We start from the raw sequence: 14,137 nt of genomic DNA, 5'->3' as shown, positions 1-14,137 counted from the left end.
TGCTTGTTTTCCATAACACAACATTTTGCTGCCTCCTGCATTTATGTGACATTCAGAAACAGGTGGTATGCTGTACGGTTTAGTGCTTTCCAACGAGCCCTTCCAAACTCCAACTCCATCCATGCTGCTCAATGTTTTGCCACTCAGTCTAGATTCTAGAGTCTAGAATGAGGGCGGGCGTGTACTGATGGGAAAATCATGCATTGTGCATACTTGGCGCCACCCAGTGGCGAAGCTACAGAAGTGCAACGTGCTGAAGCAGGGGCTGCCCTGCCTATAAGAACATGGATCCGTTGGAACCGTTTCATTAATGACCCGTATGTCTCTGTCTGTCTGTCTGTCTGCTGCAGAGACACACACACACACACACACACACGCACACACACACACACACACACACACACACACACAACAGCCTGTCTGTCTGTTAGTAGTATGGGCTCTGCTGTCCCAAAACAAACCATGAAAAGTCGCTGAGCGGCAGCAGTTTTTCTTTTTTTAAACATGTCTTTTTATACATTTCCTGTTATTTTTAATCATTTTATTTCATTGACTGTCTGAATGTTGTGGAGGAGGAGGACAGCAGTGTTGTGAGGACGGACGGACTGAGCTAGCCCAGCCAAGATGGACACCGCTGATGAAGGTAACTATACAAATATATACACTTTGGGTTATTAGCCTCACGTGCTAATATTAGCCCCCTTTTTTAAAGGCAAAGAAGAACCCCCCCCCCACACACTTTAATACTTTGTGTTGGACATTTTAATATCCCTACATGTTGTGTTTTGTGGCATGTTTTATGTCTGACGGGCTCTGGTTGGTTTAAAGGACAGACTATGAGTAGCTAACGGTGGCTAATTATGCTACTGTGTGTGTGCTAACAGCTGTTTTTTTAATGCATTGCTGTTGTCCCCGACTGTGTTTTATTTTCTCCTCTGCAACGTGGATCACATATTAAACCCGGTCGTGTCCTTTACTATTATTATTATAACTGAGCCATAACGCATGCTTCCATTATAATGTAAAAGCAGTCCAATAATAGAAATAAATACTCTCTGCCCAGAATTCAATATGTACTTGAGAGTAAAAGTACAAAAGTAATATTATTGGCTTCAAAATGTACGTAAAATACCAACATTAAAAAGTACTACTCGTTGTGCAGGAATTTTAATGTCCCGTTCTACAAGTTCTCAAATGTATGACAATATTTTGAAAATAGAAGATCCATCTAACATTTAAAACTCACACACACGACAATATTTGTCATCCATATTCTTCTTGTATGTGACACAAATTCTGACAACTTTTTTTATGTAAAACTAATACCCTTGTGCAGAAACAGTCTGTTTAATACAAGTGCAATTTCTGTATTACATTTTTAATTGGGTAAAAAGTACATCAAATGCACGAAAAGTAAAAATCAGTGCAGAAAAGTGTTTACACACTTTTCAAATGTGTAAAAAATATTTTTGAAAATAGCAGCGACACGTGAACTTACATTGTCAGAGTTGAAGTGGTTAATGTAATGCTGTCCTTCTGTGGTAATAATCACAGTCTACAAAGTAACTAAAAGTAAGTAAAACATCTTTCGGTGTAGTGCAACTGACCCTTAAGGCGTCCATTTGGTTACATGATCTGTACAGTACACGGACAGTTACAACGGAATACATCGACAACAGAGTGACGCTGATTTGGCTGTGTGGTGGTTTTATTATGCTGGTTTTGAAGGGGCCGATTAGATCATCCTTCAGTAGGCATTATTGTGCATTGTCACTCGGCATGCAGTATGCAAGCAATGCATGACTCGGATGGCTTTTGTCAAGTGGCTGTAAATGACATGGAAAAAACCCATGTTTCTATGGCAATGGTTCTCCAGCATTTTCATGTCAAGGACCCCCAAGATTATCTGTAATTGGCCGCAGACCCCCCCCCCCCCCCCCTCAGAAGCAAAGATTTGAGTTAAAAACTTTGGCTCTGAAAGAATATATATTCACACCAAACGGGGTAACCGCCCCAAAATGAGTTGAGGTTCTTCATTGAAATCCAGATGTCACAGCAGCAGCAGTCTCCTAACTAACTCGGGGTCACCGCTTTGACCTTAAAATGTGAAATATATAGTACAAGTAAAACAGAAAGGGGTTGCATGACTAAAATGTGCTGGCAGTGGCTAAAGATAAGTTGATGGTATTGCGCAAAACACAGCAGCAAGAGTTTTGAACTGTTGTGAAAACGAATATGGTTTAAAAGCCATCAATGGAATACAATCGCACCACCCTAATGACTACTATATCTGTACCGAGTAGAACGCGAGACCTAGTACCTACTGCACATAGATAGATAGATAGATTATATAGATAGATAGTTTATTAATCCCTGAGGGGAAATTGAAGTGTTACAACAGCATCGACAGGCAGCCTGCTTCATGCGCCGCCGCGATGTGATGTTCCGCCAAGAACATCACATCACGTTTCAAGTAATATTGGTAATACTTGTTCGTGCAGGAACATTTCGGGGTGGTTATGGGCATAAACCAAAAAAGCACTGATCGCAATCGCAAGTCAACGTTCCATTCCATCAAGGAAGAAACTGAGTGAGGTTGGGGAAAAACTAGCCCCGGGGGGAGGGGGGGGTGCGATGGGAGGCGGGTGTGTGCGCTTCGTGTGGGTTGAGCGACTGCCTCCGGTGAGAGCAGGAGAAGAGAACAGAGCTGCTATACTTTTAAACACATTTTAGTCTCTTTTTTTTTTTTTGGTATACTATTTAAATAGTTTTGCGAAAAGATGCTGTGTCCCAAAGTGACTGCAAAAGATTCCTGCTATTTGTACTAAAAAAAAGCTTTATGCCCTGGATGTGTGTGTGTGTTATAACAATATATCCATTGTTTGATTGTTATAACAATGCATTGCGACATAAATGGTGCATTTATGTAGTGCCTTTACCCACTGTGCTTTACATAGATTGTGCATTACATTCACCCATTCACACACACCGATGGCGGTGGAAACCACATCGCGAGCAGTTAGGGATTCAGAGTCTTGCTCAAGGACACCTTACACTTATACACTCTACACTTAACTAACTGGTGGAGCCCGGGATTGAATTGAACCTCACGGTTCCCATCCGGCCGATCTACCGGCCACTCCTATCCCCTGGGCCTTGCTACCCCCCCCAATGCCTTGCTACCCCCGATGTACATACATACACGGTACCCAATGAAAACACATGTTCTTCAAAGCTCCTTTTGAATTGAATTGACGTTTCTGTTCCCAACAGGAGACATCTGCCGGGTGTGTCGTTCCGAGGGGAGCCATGACAAGCCCCTGTTCTACCCCTGTGTGTGCACCGGCAGCATCAAGTTCATCCACCAGGAATGGTACGTTTACTATGTTAACTATGGTCATGCCACCACCAGACACACACACACCAGACAGTGGCCTTGTGGCTAGAGTGTCCGCCCTGAAACTGGGAGGTCGGGGGTTCGATCCCCGGCCGGGTCATATACCAAAGACTGTAAAAAAAATCACACACGTGTGAACTGAGTGGTGCAATTCCCCCCCCCCCCCCCCTCTCTCTCTCTCTCTCTCTCTCTCTCTCTCTCATTAGAGACACAGCACTACCCCTCTCTCTGTTTCTGGCGCCCCCTACTGGTATAAATAAGTAACATACTCGTGCTCATAGACACACACAGGTACACAGGTACATGGACATTGCTGGTTGTAGGAGTGGTTGCACCACTCAAAAATGGGACCCACTGCCTCCCTGCTTGCTTGGCACTCAGCATCAATGGTTGGATTGGGAGTCAAATCAACTAATCAAATGATTCCCGAGCGAGGCGCACGCTGCGGCTCACCGCTCCAAGAGAGATGGGTCAAATGTGGCGAACAAATTTCATCAGGGAACGACAGTTTTCTACCTCCGGTCTGCTTTGAGGCAGGACTCCAGAGAAGGGAAGATATAACCTCTTTGTCAGCTCTGTAGCAGCTAGTGGCCGGCAAACTGTGTTCTTCTGGATCGGACCAGTGAAGAAACACGGGGAATGTTGACCGTATATTAGATCAGTCGATTGGGTGGCTCTTCCAAGACAGAGTTTGCGCTCTCATTAGAAGGCGGGTTGAAAGTGCCATTCAACGGTTTCTCTAGTTTCTTTTTAAAGTGTCCATTTCTCGGAGCCATAGAGTAGAATCGGCTCAACGGTCGTCCTAAATATTTTTTTACTTACTTACTAAGCTGGGATGAGCAGATCTTATGCATGTCATTGCAGGCTGACACCAGGCCATATACCCTTTCTAGTTCACATCCATCAGGAATGCTATGTTCACTTCAGGGGACCACATAACCAGCTACTTGTCAACCATAGATAGAACACGCATGTCTTCAGTACAGTACGTCCGTACACCAGGTGTGTCCAAACCTTTTTCAAAGGGGGCCATATTGGGAAATAATAAAACACCCAAGGGCCAACTATATCTCCTGACATAATGTAGCGTCGGACTAGTCTAGAACAAAGTCACATACATGTGCATCGCATTTAAACGATTCTATTGAACTAATCACATCATCGTCAATATTTCATATCAATGGTCTTTAGTCGGATGTGTGCTGTGAACAAAAAGTGTCTCTCAGCCTTTTTTCAGCCATATGTCACACATTACCAAATGTAACCAGACGAGCAACGTAGAAATAATAATACAAGGAAGAAGGAACAAGGAACACTGACAAATTAATATTCTGGGAAATGCCCAGGTTAAAAAGCTTGAATGCCTCCCCCTGGCCAACCCGGGGCGCCTGATGGAGGGGAATGGAACTCGTTGGAATAACGTGTTCCTTCCACGCGCTATACGTCCAACCAGGGAAACTCCCCCCTGTCCGGTTGTAAAGGAGCAACTTGGACACTCAGGCATGAAGGAAGCATGAGTTCAAGTCCGTTGCTCTCCCCTTGTCCCCCATATATATATGGGGACTAGGTTGGTGGAGGGTGTGTGTAGAGCCCAGGATCACATTAGATAATTGACACAGGGGTGAAAAATGGGTTACAAATGGGTTAAAAAGGTCCCATACTGTTGGGGGGCGGGGCCGTTCATAATACAATCGAGGTATGAAGCTGCCGGCCGTATGACATTCATCCCAGGGCCGCATTTGGCCCTCGGGCCGCACTTTGGACAGCCCTGCCCGTGGCATACTGTAGAGTAGACTTGTCCTTTTACGATGTGGTACATTTTTAGATGTTCTGTTTTACACTGTTTTTACACACCGATATACTGTTCTTATTTTGAGCATAATAATAATACCCACTTTTCTGAATGATCAAGTCTGCAGGTTTACTTCAGAATATAATAATAACTTTATTTATATAGCACTTTTTGAAACATGCGTTACAAAGTGCTGAACAACAGTTAATAACGTCACATAGCAGCGTAATATAAGATAAAAGACAAGACAAGATAAAAACAGGTCTAAGAGAGGCCTACGGGAGATTAGGACATAAACAATTATTAAACTAAGAGAGATGTAAAAACATTGCAGGTGTCGAGTGACTTAAACATACATTACAATTGTAATGTATGGGTTTTTAAAAGTGTTTTGAAAGATGCATGACTTGCTACGACACGTCAGGAGTTGCGAGGATCCCCATAATTCTGAGAGTGTGTACAACATGGAACCAAATGGACCTCGTATTTGTTGACAAAATTGTCTATATTTTAAAAACTAAGCTATGACGACTAAAACGAAACCACCACAAGTGGACAAGAGAAGTCATTTTACACTTGGGTTGCATACTGAAAATAGCAGATCGACAAGCTCGCGCGACGCGTTGTGAGCTTGTAGATCTGCTATTTTCAGTGTGTAAAATCAGTCATTTCGACGGCATCAAGGCCCGCCAAAATATTTTTTTTTGTCGACTAAAATCTTATGACATTTATAGTCGACTAAAACTAAACTAACACTAAAACATTCCAGGTGACTAAAAATGTGACTTAAAACTAAATGAAAACTTTTCAACGAAAAATCTAAATTTGCTGCCAAAAACAACACTGGGCCTTCCTGGTGGCGTGGTGTGATGTCATGTCATGCATACAGTGATAGACACTGACAGTAGGGGGGGAGGGGGAGGAGGGGAACTCACCAGCTACTGTATAGTCATGTAAATGTGCCAAAGGAACGCAGACAACAAACACTCATTATGCCGTCTCTCTCTCTCTCTCTCTCTCTTCACAGCCTGCTTCAGTGGCTCAAGCACAGCCGAAAAGAATACTGTGAATTATGCAAACACCGATTTGCATTTACACCAAGTAAGTGCTATAACTTCTCACTTTTCTTCTTTGTGTTCAAACACTGAAGTCGTCATGATTGAGGTGATTCTGTCTGTTTGTCTGCAAGAAGAGGGACGATTTCACTCCGTCTGTGGCATTCTTGTGTCACCTACTGGAAAAATCACCCCAGTGTGAAGTGAGTGGTGCAACTCCGTGTGGGGGAGCCCGGGGGGTCCCCGGAACTTCCAGACCCACAGGGACGCGCCCATGGTGCCGGCCCGGTTCTGAGTTACTGTGTGGGGGAATTAGCATTTAGCAGACACCTCTCTCTCTCTCCCCACTCTCTGCCCCTACTGGTACTCTAAAACATTGCTTTTCCTTGGAGTGGTTGCACCACTCAAAAATGGCTGATCTACAAGCTCACAACGTTGTCAACGCTGCAACGTTCGTGAGCTTGTATGTAGAACACCGTTTCCCAAACATAATTTTTTTGTTTCCCACAGCCGATCTACAAGCTCTGTGAGCTACAAGCTGTGAGCTACAAGCCCTGTGAGCCAGCTTGTAGATCTGCCATTTTAACTAGTTTTTGGTCACTCTTTTGGGTCACGGGCTAAACAGTATGGGGAGCACTGTAATAATAACGTGATGACCCCGGCATGCAACTTGAATATAAATAATCATATTCATTAGCCCATTTTGACCCGGGAACGATTCTACAAATGTCTTCTAAATCGTTTTTTTTGTCATTCTCAAACATTTTCATGTCAAGGATCCCCAAGTTCATATGTAATTGGTCCGCCCACCCCATCTGAAAATATGTTATTCCCCCCAGAAGCCAAGATTTGAGTTAAAAACTGTGTCTCTGAAAGAATATATATCCAAAGATTTGCGCATTTAAAAAAAATAGCAGACCTACAAGCTCGTGGTGCGGCACTCGGTGCCGCGCTACGAGCTTGTAGATCTGCTATTTTTCAACAGCTAAAGCACAACATAACTAAGCCCTGTTACTCTCTTCCCTCCATGCAGTCTACTCTCCAGACATGCCTTCTCGCCTGCCCGTCCAGGACATCTTCGCGGGGCTGGTGACCAGCGTCGGAACGGCCATTCGATACTGGTTCCACTACACCCTGGTGGCGTTCGCCTGGCTGGGGGTGGTGCCCCTCACAGCATGTAAGTGGAACTACACCCTGGGCTGGGGCTTACTTAGCCTGGGCACCATTTCATTTAGGGTATATATTATGATCCTGTCGGGAGCGGATGATATGGTTACGTCATGTTGTAGTATTGTTTTGTAGTCGACAGGCAGGAACAACAGACGGCGACTTCCTTTTCGGTCAAACCCATTTTTTCTCAATAAAAGCTATACAGGCTACGAGAGCTTTTATTGAGAGGGAAAAGGAAGTTGCCGCCGCCTGTTGTTCCTGCCTGTCTACACACTACTACAACATGACGTAACGATATCATCCGCTCCCGACGGGATCATACAGACTTTTGAAACCCGAGACCAGGCTTTCCTCCGAGGTGGTGGAAAGCCCGGTGAGGCCAGGTTAGGGGCTTACTATGCTTATTAATATCTCTCTCTCTCCCCCTTTACTGCCTGTATACTGTTCCCTAAGAATAACGGCATAAAAAGCCCCAAAAACTAATCTTTAAAAAAAGGAAACGAAAGCTAAATACAGAGAATATCTTTCAACGACACTGCACTTCTTATATATCAGAAGACAAACCAAACGGAATGAAAATAAACACATTGGGCTTTACGTCAATTTGACAGAAAAAGCAGAACTAGAATTAGTAAATAAATACCTTATACTACTTGTACTATAACCCATTTTGGGGGCGGGAACCCCTTTTGGTGTTTTAACTAAGCATTTATGTTATACTTAAGCTATTTTGGAAAAATCGTGAAAAAATGACTTTTTTGTTTTTTTTCTTCGACGTCAGGCCTAAAGGGGATAATACATACTTTGGGGGGTTTTGTACTGTAATAGTTATTATCCACTACTACTACAATACTAATAATAACTATTTATCACGATGTCAGTGTTAACGAGACATGTGTGTCTGTCATGTTTGTCTCCAGGTCGCATCTACAAATGTTTATTTACAGGCTCTGTGAGCTCTCTCCTTACCCTGCCGTTAGACATGCTTTCAACGTAAGTTTCCATTCTTTTTATTATTTTCAATTTTAGTTTTCAGTCTACTAAATGGTACATAACATGGTAAATGGTGCATTCATATAGCGCTTGCTTTACACAGATATGTGCATTATATTCACCCATTCACACACACACACACACACACACACACCGAGAGCTCAATAAATCAATTAACAACAGACCTTGACATGAAAAGGCTTAGGTGCTAGAATCATAATTCATCTTCATAATTCATGTCTCCCCCCCCCCCACACAGGGACAACCTGCTGGCGGACTGCTTACAGGGCTGTTTCGTGGTCACCTGCACGCTGTGCGCCTTCATCAGTCTGGTGTGGCTCAGGGAGCAGATCGTGCACGGCGGCGCCCCCCAGTGGCTGGAGCAGAACCAGCAGCCTGCCGCCGCCGCGGCCGCCCCCCACCGCCAGCCCAACAACAACAACGGCGGCGGCGGCGGTGGTGGCGGCGCTGCTGCAGCCGCCGCGCCACATAATGACGTGAGTGACCCCACTATAGAGCGCAGCAGTCCCGCCCCCTTTCAGAAAAGCGAGTGGCCCAGGAAATGAAACCCCAATGCATTTTTCCATCGGCACTTCGAATATAATTTATTTAAAGACGGTTACGCCACGGACAAAGCCAATTCGGATCATGACAAATCATGACAATGAACACAATGTTTTGGGTCGATCAAATCATTACAAAGAAGAAAATAAAGGCAGGAGACAACACTATTTGTTTTGTTTTTCGTCTTATAAATTATTTGATCGTCCCAAAACATTGTGTTCATTGTCATGATTTGTCATGATCCGAATTGGCTTTGTCCGCGGCGTAACCGTCTTTAAATAAATTATATTCGAAGTGCCGATTTAGATCACTAGTAGTCACACAATGACGTGAGTGACCCCACTATACCGTTGATCATAACATTTAGGCCCTTTCCCAATTCGTTTTTTAACCCTACCCCTCAGCCCTTGCCCCTTCCCCTTGTTCCTACATAATGAGTGTCAAGGGGTAGGGAGATGAATCATCCCCCTAGGAATCGGAATGTCCCTTATAGATTGCTACGTCATCGCTGTGCGACGCAATTGTGCGACGGAAACCCTTGGACGTAAACATCCCGTTTCAGTGTTTATTGGGTAACTTAGCAACCGGTTTCTTCTTCTTCTCTGCGTTTTATGGCGGATCGCACCAACATAAAAGTGCATACCGTCACCTACTGTCCTCTTTCCGCGCCGTACTGTACTGTACATTATGGCAGTACAATTGAGATAACCTTTCCCCAAACTTTGATGGCATTTTTCTGTCTCTAGGACCCCCAATTTATATTGTAATATCAATGTTAATTAACTCTGAGAGTGTAAAAACTATCATTTAGCCCATAACCCACTTTGGAAACTACTTTCCATTTGATTTAAGCTGTAGAGATGGAACGTAAATATAACATTGCTGTGGTTATGATAAAATAAATATATTGTAATTTTGTCTCATGTTGGTAGCCCACCATGTATGCAGAATGTAATTCAGCTAGATATAGCTCATTCTGACACATGCTCAACAGTTGTACCTGATTCATTGATTATTGTCTTAACAGTTTGTTTAGCATGGGTACATATATACAGGGTTATAAAAAGGAAAAACAATTTACAGTATAGAAAGAAGGGGCTGTGGTCACTGTTCAATTGTTTTTAATATCATTAAGAACAGAGTAATTTTCTATCAATGAAAATGCCATCGTGATTCATCTCCATCCAATGTACAGTCTGCACAGCAGCTTGCAATCTGTTCCATATGGTTTGCCTGGGGAAAAACACAACACCATTGCTAATTAGTTATGTAAGTTTTGCAACTTGTGGGGATTAGCTTAACATTGGTCATGATAAAACCGTCACTGCAGCGAGTAGCCAACGTTATGCAGTGACAGCGTTATGTAGGTACAGTAGGCTATTTCACGGCTTTTAAGAGCTCCAAAACTGCAGAATGTTGACATATCGTGGTCTGGGGGGTCGGACTTATGCCTGCTAATAAGCTAGCTTGCATCCGAGTTGTATCACCGGCGCACCAGCGTTAAATAAAAAAGAATAAAGCGCCGATGCGGTGCCAAATTAATGGGTAACGTTGTATGAATGCAACGCCGTATCATATCGTTAGTTCACGTGAGGTAACGTTAACCTTTGCTAGAGATTGCGATATTTTTGGCGATGCAGATTGTTAATACATTCAAATAATATTGGTTATTATAATATTTTTCCATAATAAAGGACATAAAAGGCTTCTTACCTCGTCCGCCTTTCAGCCCTCAGTGATGTTGCTCCGTTTTGAGTCCGGTCGCGATGTCCCTTCAAACGAAGGGGATTCTACCCCTCGCCCTCAGCCCTAACCCTCGCTCCAAAGAGAATTGAGAAAACCCTTCCTCCTCACGTGAACGCGCATAAGCAAGGGCAAGGGCTAAGGGCCAGGACGAAGGGGGGAATTGGGATTGAGCCTTGGATCACTACTAGTCTCACAATGACGTGAGTGACCCCCACTATACCGTTGATCATAACATTTAGATCACTAGTCACACACTGACGTGAGTGACCCCACTACCGTTGATCATAACATTTAGATCACTACTAGTAACACACTGACGTGAGTGACCCCACTACCGTTGATCATAACATTTAGATCACTACTAGTAACACACTGACGTGAGTGACCCCACTACCGTTGATCATAACATTTAGATCACTAGTCACACACTGACGTGAGTGACCCCACTACCGTTGATCATAACATTTAGATCACTACTAGTAACACACTGACGTGAGTGACCCCACTACCGTTGATCATAACATTTAGATCACTAGTCACACACTGACGTGAGTGACCCCACCGTTCTAGGGGGTCCCTAGCCCTGGTCCAGTGCTTACAGCGAGTCTCTCTCTGACGCCCTGTGGAAGTCCCTTCCGCAGCCCTGGCTCTGGTGATATTCTCACTCCCGTGCGAGGATTTTCAAATCCCCGCAAATAAACAAAACGACGTAACTACTCACCGAAACAAAGCCTGCTAGACCTTAAGGTAAAAGTCTATTCTCGGAGCTGGGAAGCGTCTCAGGTCCCCAGCTTCTCTCTAAAATAAATGCACTATTTTAATCATTAAATAAAATGAATCCAACCACATCGGTGCAGCCAAAACCCGGAAATGCCGTAGTAGAAGAAATGACTCTGCCCGGTAAATTCAGGGTACATTGAGTTATTAAAATGTCACAAAGTGCATTTTAGAGAGAAGTTGGGGACCTGAGATGCCTCCCAGCTTGGAGAATAGACTTTTACCTTAAGGTCTAGCAGGCTTTGTGTCGGTGAGTAGTTACGTCGTTTAGTTTATTTGCTGGGATTTGTAAACACTCGCACGGGAGTGAGAATATCACCAGAGGGCTGCGGAAAGGGACTTCCACAGGGCGTCAGAGAGAGACTGGCTAGGGCTAGGGGGTCCCCAGCTAAATGATAATGGAGGGTAGAAGTGGGTCTTGAGCTGTGCTTTAAAAAATGTCCACAGAGACTGCCTGTCGAAGGTACAGTGGGAGTTTGTTAAACTACAGATGGCTGCCTGACGAAGGTACAGTGGGAGTTTGTTCCACGCCGTCGGCCCGTAGAAGCAAAAAGCTGCTTCCCCTTATTTTTTAGTTGCCATTTTTTTAGGCAAAGCGAGCAGGCCAGCAGTGGAAGACCTTAGGGGGGCGGTTTGGGACATATTTAGGCAGGCAGTCATGTAGGAAGGTGCGAGACCATTGAGAGCTTTCTACACAAGTAAAATCATTTTAAAATCAATCCTAAAAACAACCGGGAAGCCAGTGCAGTGATGCCAAAACTGGACTAATATGTTCTATGTAATATGATGATGTCGCATTATTGTTAATCTTATTTTACCCCCCATTGAAGTTGTTTATTAATGATAAACCATATGATCCCTTTCTTTGTATCTTAGTATCTTATCTACCTATTGGTTTTATACCTGTATATACTGTATGTTGTGTGTATTGTTTTGTACTCGACCTATTGGTTTTATAACTGTGTTTATATGTTGTTTGTATGTCTGGGGGAAGATGGTGGGTGGGTGGGGAGGACTGGGAAAGGAGTTGTGGGAGAAAATGTAAAAAAACAAAGAGTCGTATTCTCTGTCTGTGAAAATTGCATATGATGTCATTATTGTGATACTCTTTGAATAAAATGTACTTAAAAAAAATATATATATGATGAAGTCACGCGCCGCAATATACGCCTCTATTCAAAGTGTTTTCTCCGCCCAGCAGGATGGTAACGTGGCCGTAGACCCCCAGGCCGGGGGGGGCCCGGCAGCAGCAGCAGCCCACCCCCCCGAGGGCCCCGCCGCAGGCCCAGACCACCACCCGGAGGAAGCACCCGAGCAGGGAGATGACCCCGAGCTGGACAACGATAACGACGATGATGACGACGATGACGAGGAGGAGGAGGAGGAGGATGAAGACGAGGGCAGGGAGGACGAGGCTGCCGACGGCAACAACGGAGGACAAGGTCAGTACTACGGGGGGCCCCCCCCCTTTTTAAGTGGTGCAACCACTTCTACAACCAGCTCGCAATGTCCATGTACCTGTTTGTTTGTGTACGTCAATGAGCACGAGTGGTGTGCGCATGCGTGCGCGTGCAGCACTGGTGTGCGCACGCACCCGCACCCGTGTGTAGTGCCGTGCATGTGCGCGTGCACCACTGGTGTGCGCACGCACCCGCACCCGTGTGTGGATGTTGTTGCTACATAAATAGCGCCAATGCTAGCGAGCTAAAATATAGCCATCCTTGCTCTAGAAAGCACCAATGTTTCCATCTAGACCACCGGATTATCAGCAAAAACCTCCGAAAATCGCGCTAATGGACCAAACCATGGAGAGCTCCGTAGATTAGGAGTTATTCAGCTTTTAGAGAGGGGAGTTGCACCACTTGGTTCACACAGGTGTGATTTTTTCTTTACCCATTGAGACCTGAGGACGGTTTTACAAAGGCCTTCAAAATCTGACCGTTTTACTGAAAAACCTGTGTTTCTATACATCAGTGGCCGCCGACCCCCATCTGAACATATGTTGTTCCATGGACACAAAGATTTGAGTTAAAAACGATCGCTCTGAAAGATATATATATATTCAAAGATCTTTTCAAAAAATAGCAGATCTGCAAGCTCGTAGCACGGCTGCTAATTTCTTTTGTAGAACTGCAATTTTTTTTTCAAAATAAAAAAGGGAGTATAACATAATGCTTAAAACAGCTGAAGGCGTTCCCGTCCTGAATATATTTGATTACTTTGTCTTACTATTTGTATATTACTATTTGTATATTAACTTTAATGTGAGAACCACATTATAAGCCCTCCCTGGGTTTCTTTTCTCACCTGCACACACTTCTCTTTTATTGACGTTACCTTTTTTGTACTGTTTTTTTTATTGTGCGAATAAACTAAACTAGGTTAATCAGAGGACCCAATTAGCGGCACGTTTTCCTTTTTTTTCAGTGGTTCAGATCGAGACCCAAAAGAGAGATTAGACGTCCCAGACCTACAACACCCCCGCCATGTCAACTTCACGCCACGCTGTGAGCTTGTAGATCGGCTATGTTCATATATACTGTATATTTATGTGTGTCTCTGCTTTTTCCTCCATGCAGACGACCTGAACTGGAACGCCTTGGAGTGGGATCGCGCTGCAGAGGAACTGACGTGGGAAAGGGT

The 14,137-nt window shown here is 44.2% G+C and overlaps 1 protein-coding gene across 3 annotated transcripts in view; it reads left to right on the top strand.

Annotated features, from left to right (window-relative positions):
- The first annotated feature begins 408 nt into the window (after positions 1–408).
- LOC308325947 (E3 ubiquitin-protein ligase MARCHF6-like) overlaps positions 409–14,137 on the top strand; it is a 31,218-nt gene continuing 17,489 nt past the window's right edge. For 2 of the 3 annotated variants that reach the window (XM_080778731.1, XM_080778729.1), the window contains exons 1-8: positions 409–643; positions 3,274–3,373; positions 6,217–6,290; positions 7,278–7,421; positions 8,335–8,407; positions 8,667–8,904; positions 12,693–12,936; positions 14,074–14,135. In XM_080778731.1, coding sequence (XP_080634857.1) covers positions 625–643; positions 3,274–3,373; positions 6,217–6,290; positions 7,278–7,421; positions 8,335–8,407; positions 8,667–8,904; positions 12,693–12,936; positions 14,074–14,135 — 954 coding nt within the window. In that variant the 5' untranslated portion in view covers positions 409–624. The remainder of the gene's footprint in view (positions 644–3,273; positions 3,374–6,216; positions 6,291–7,277; positions 7,422–8,334; positions 8,408–8,666; positions 8,905–12,692; positions 12,937–14,073; positions 14,136–14,137) is intronic. The other variant, XM_080778730.1, reaches the window with a different exon arrangement.

This window comes from Protomyctophum bolini, assembly GCF_963924005.1.
Source record: "Protomyctophum bolini genome assembly, chromosome: 12".
Taxonomy (NCBI): Eukaryota; Metazoa; Chordata; class Actinopteri; order Myctophiformes; family Myctophidae; genus Protomyctophum; species Protomyctophum bolini.
Note: the sequence above shows the minus strand (reverse complement) of the source record. Positions and strands in the feature narration are given on the sequence as shown.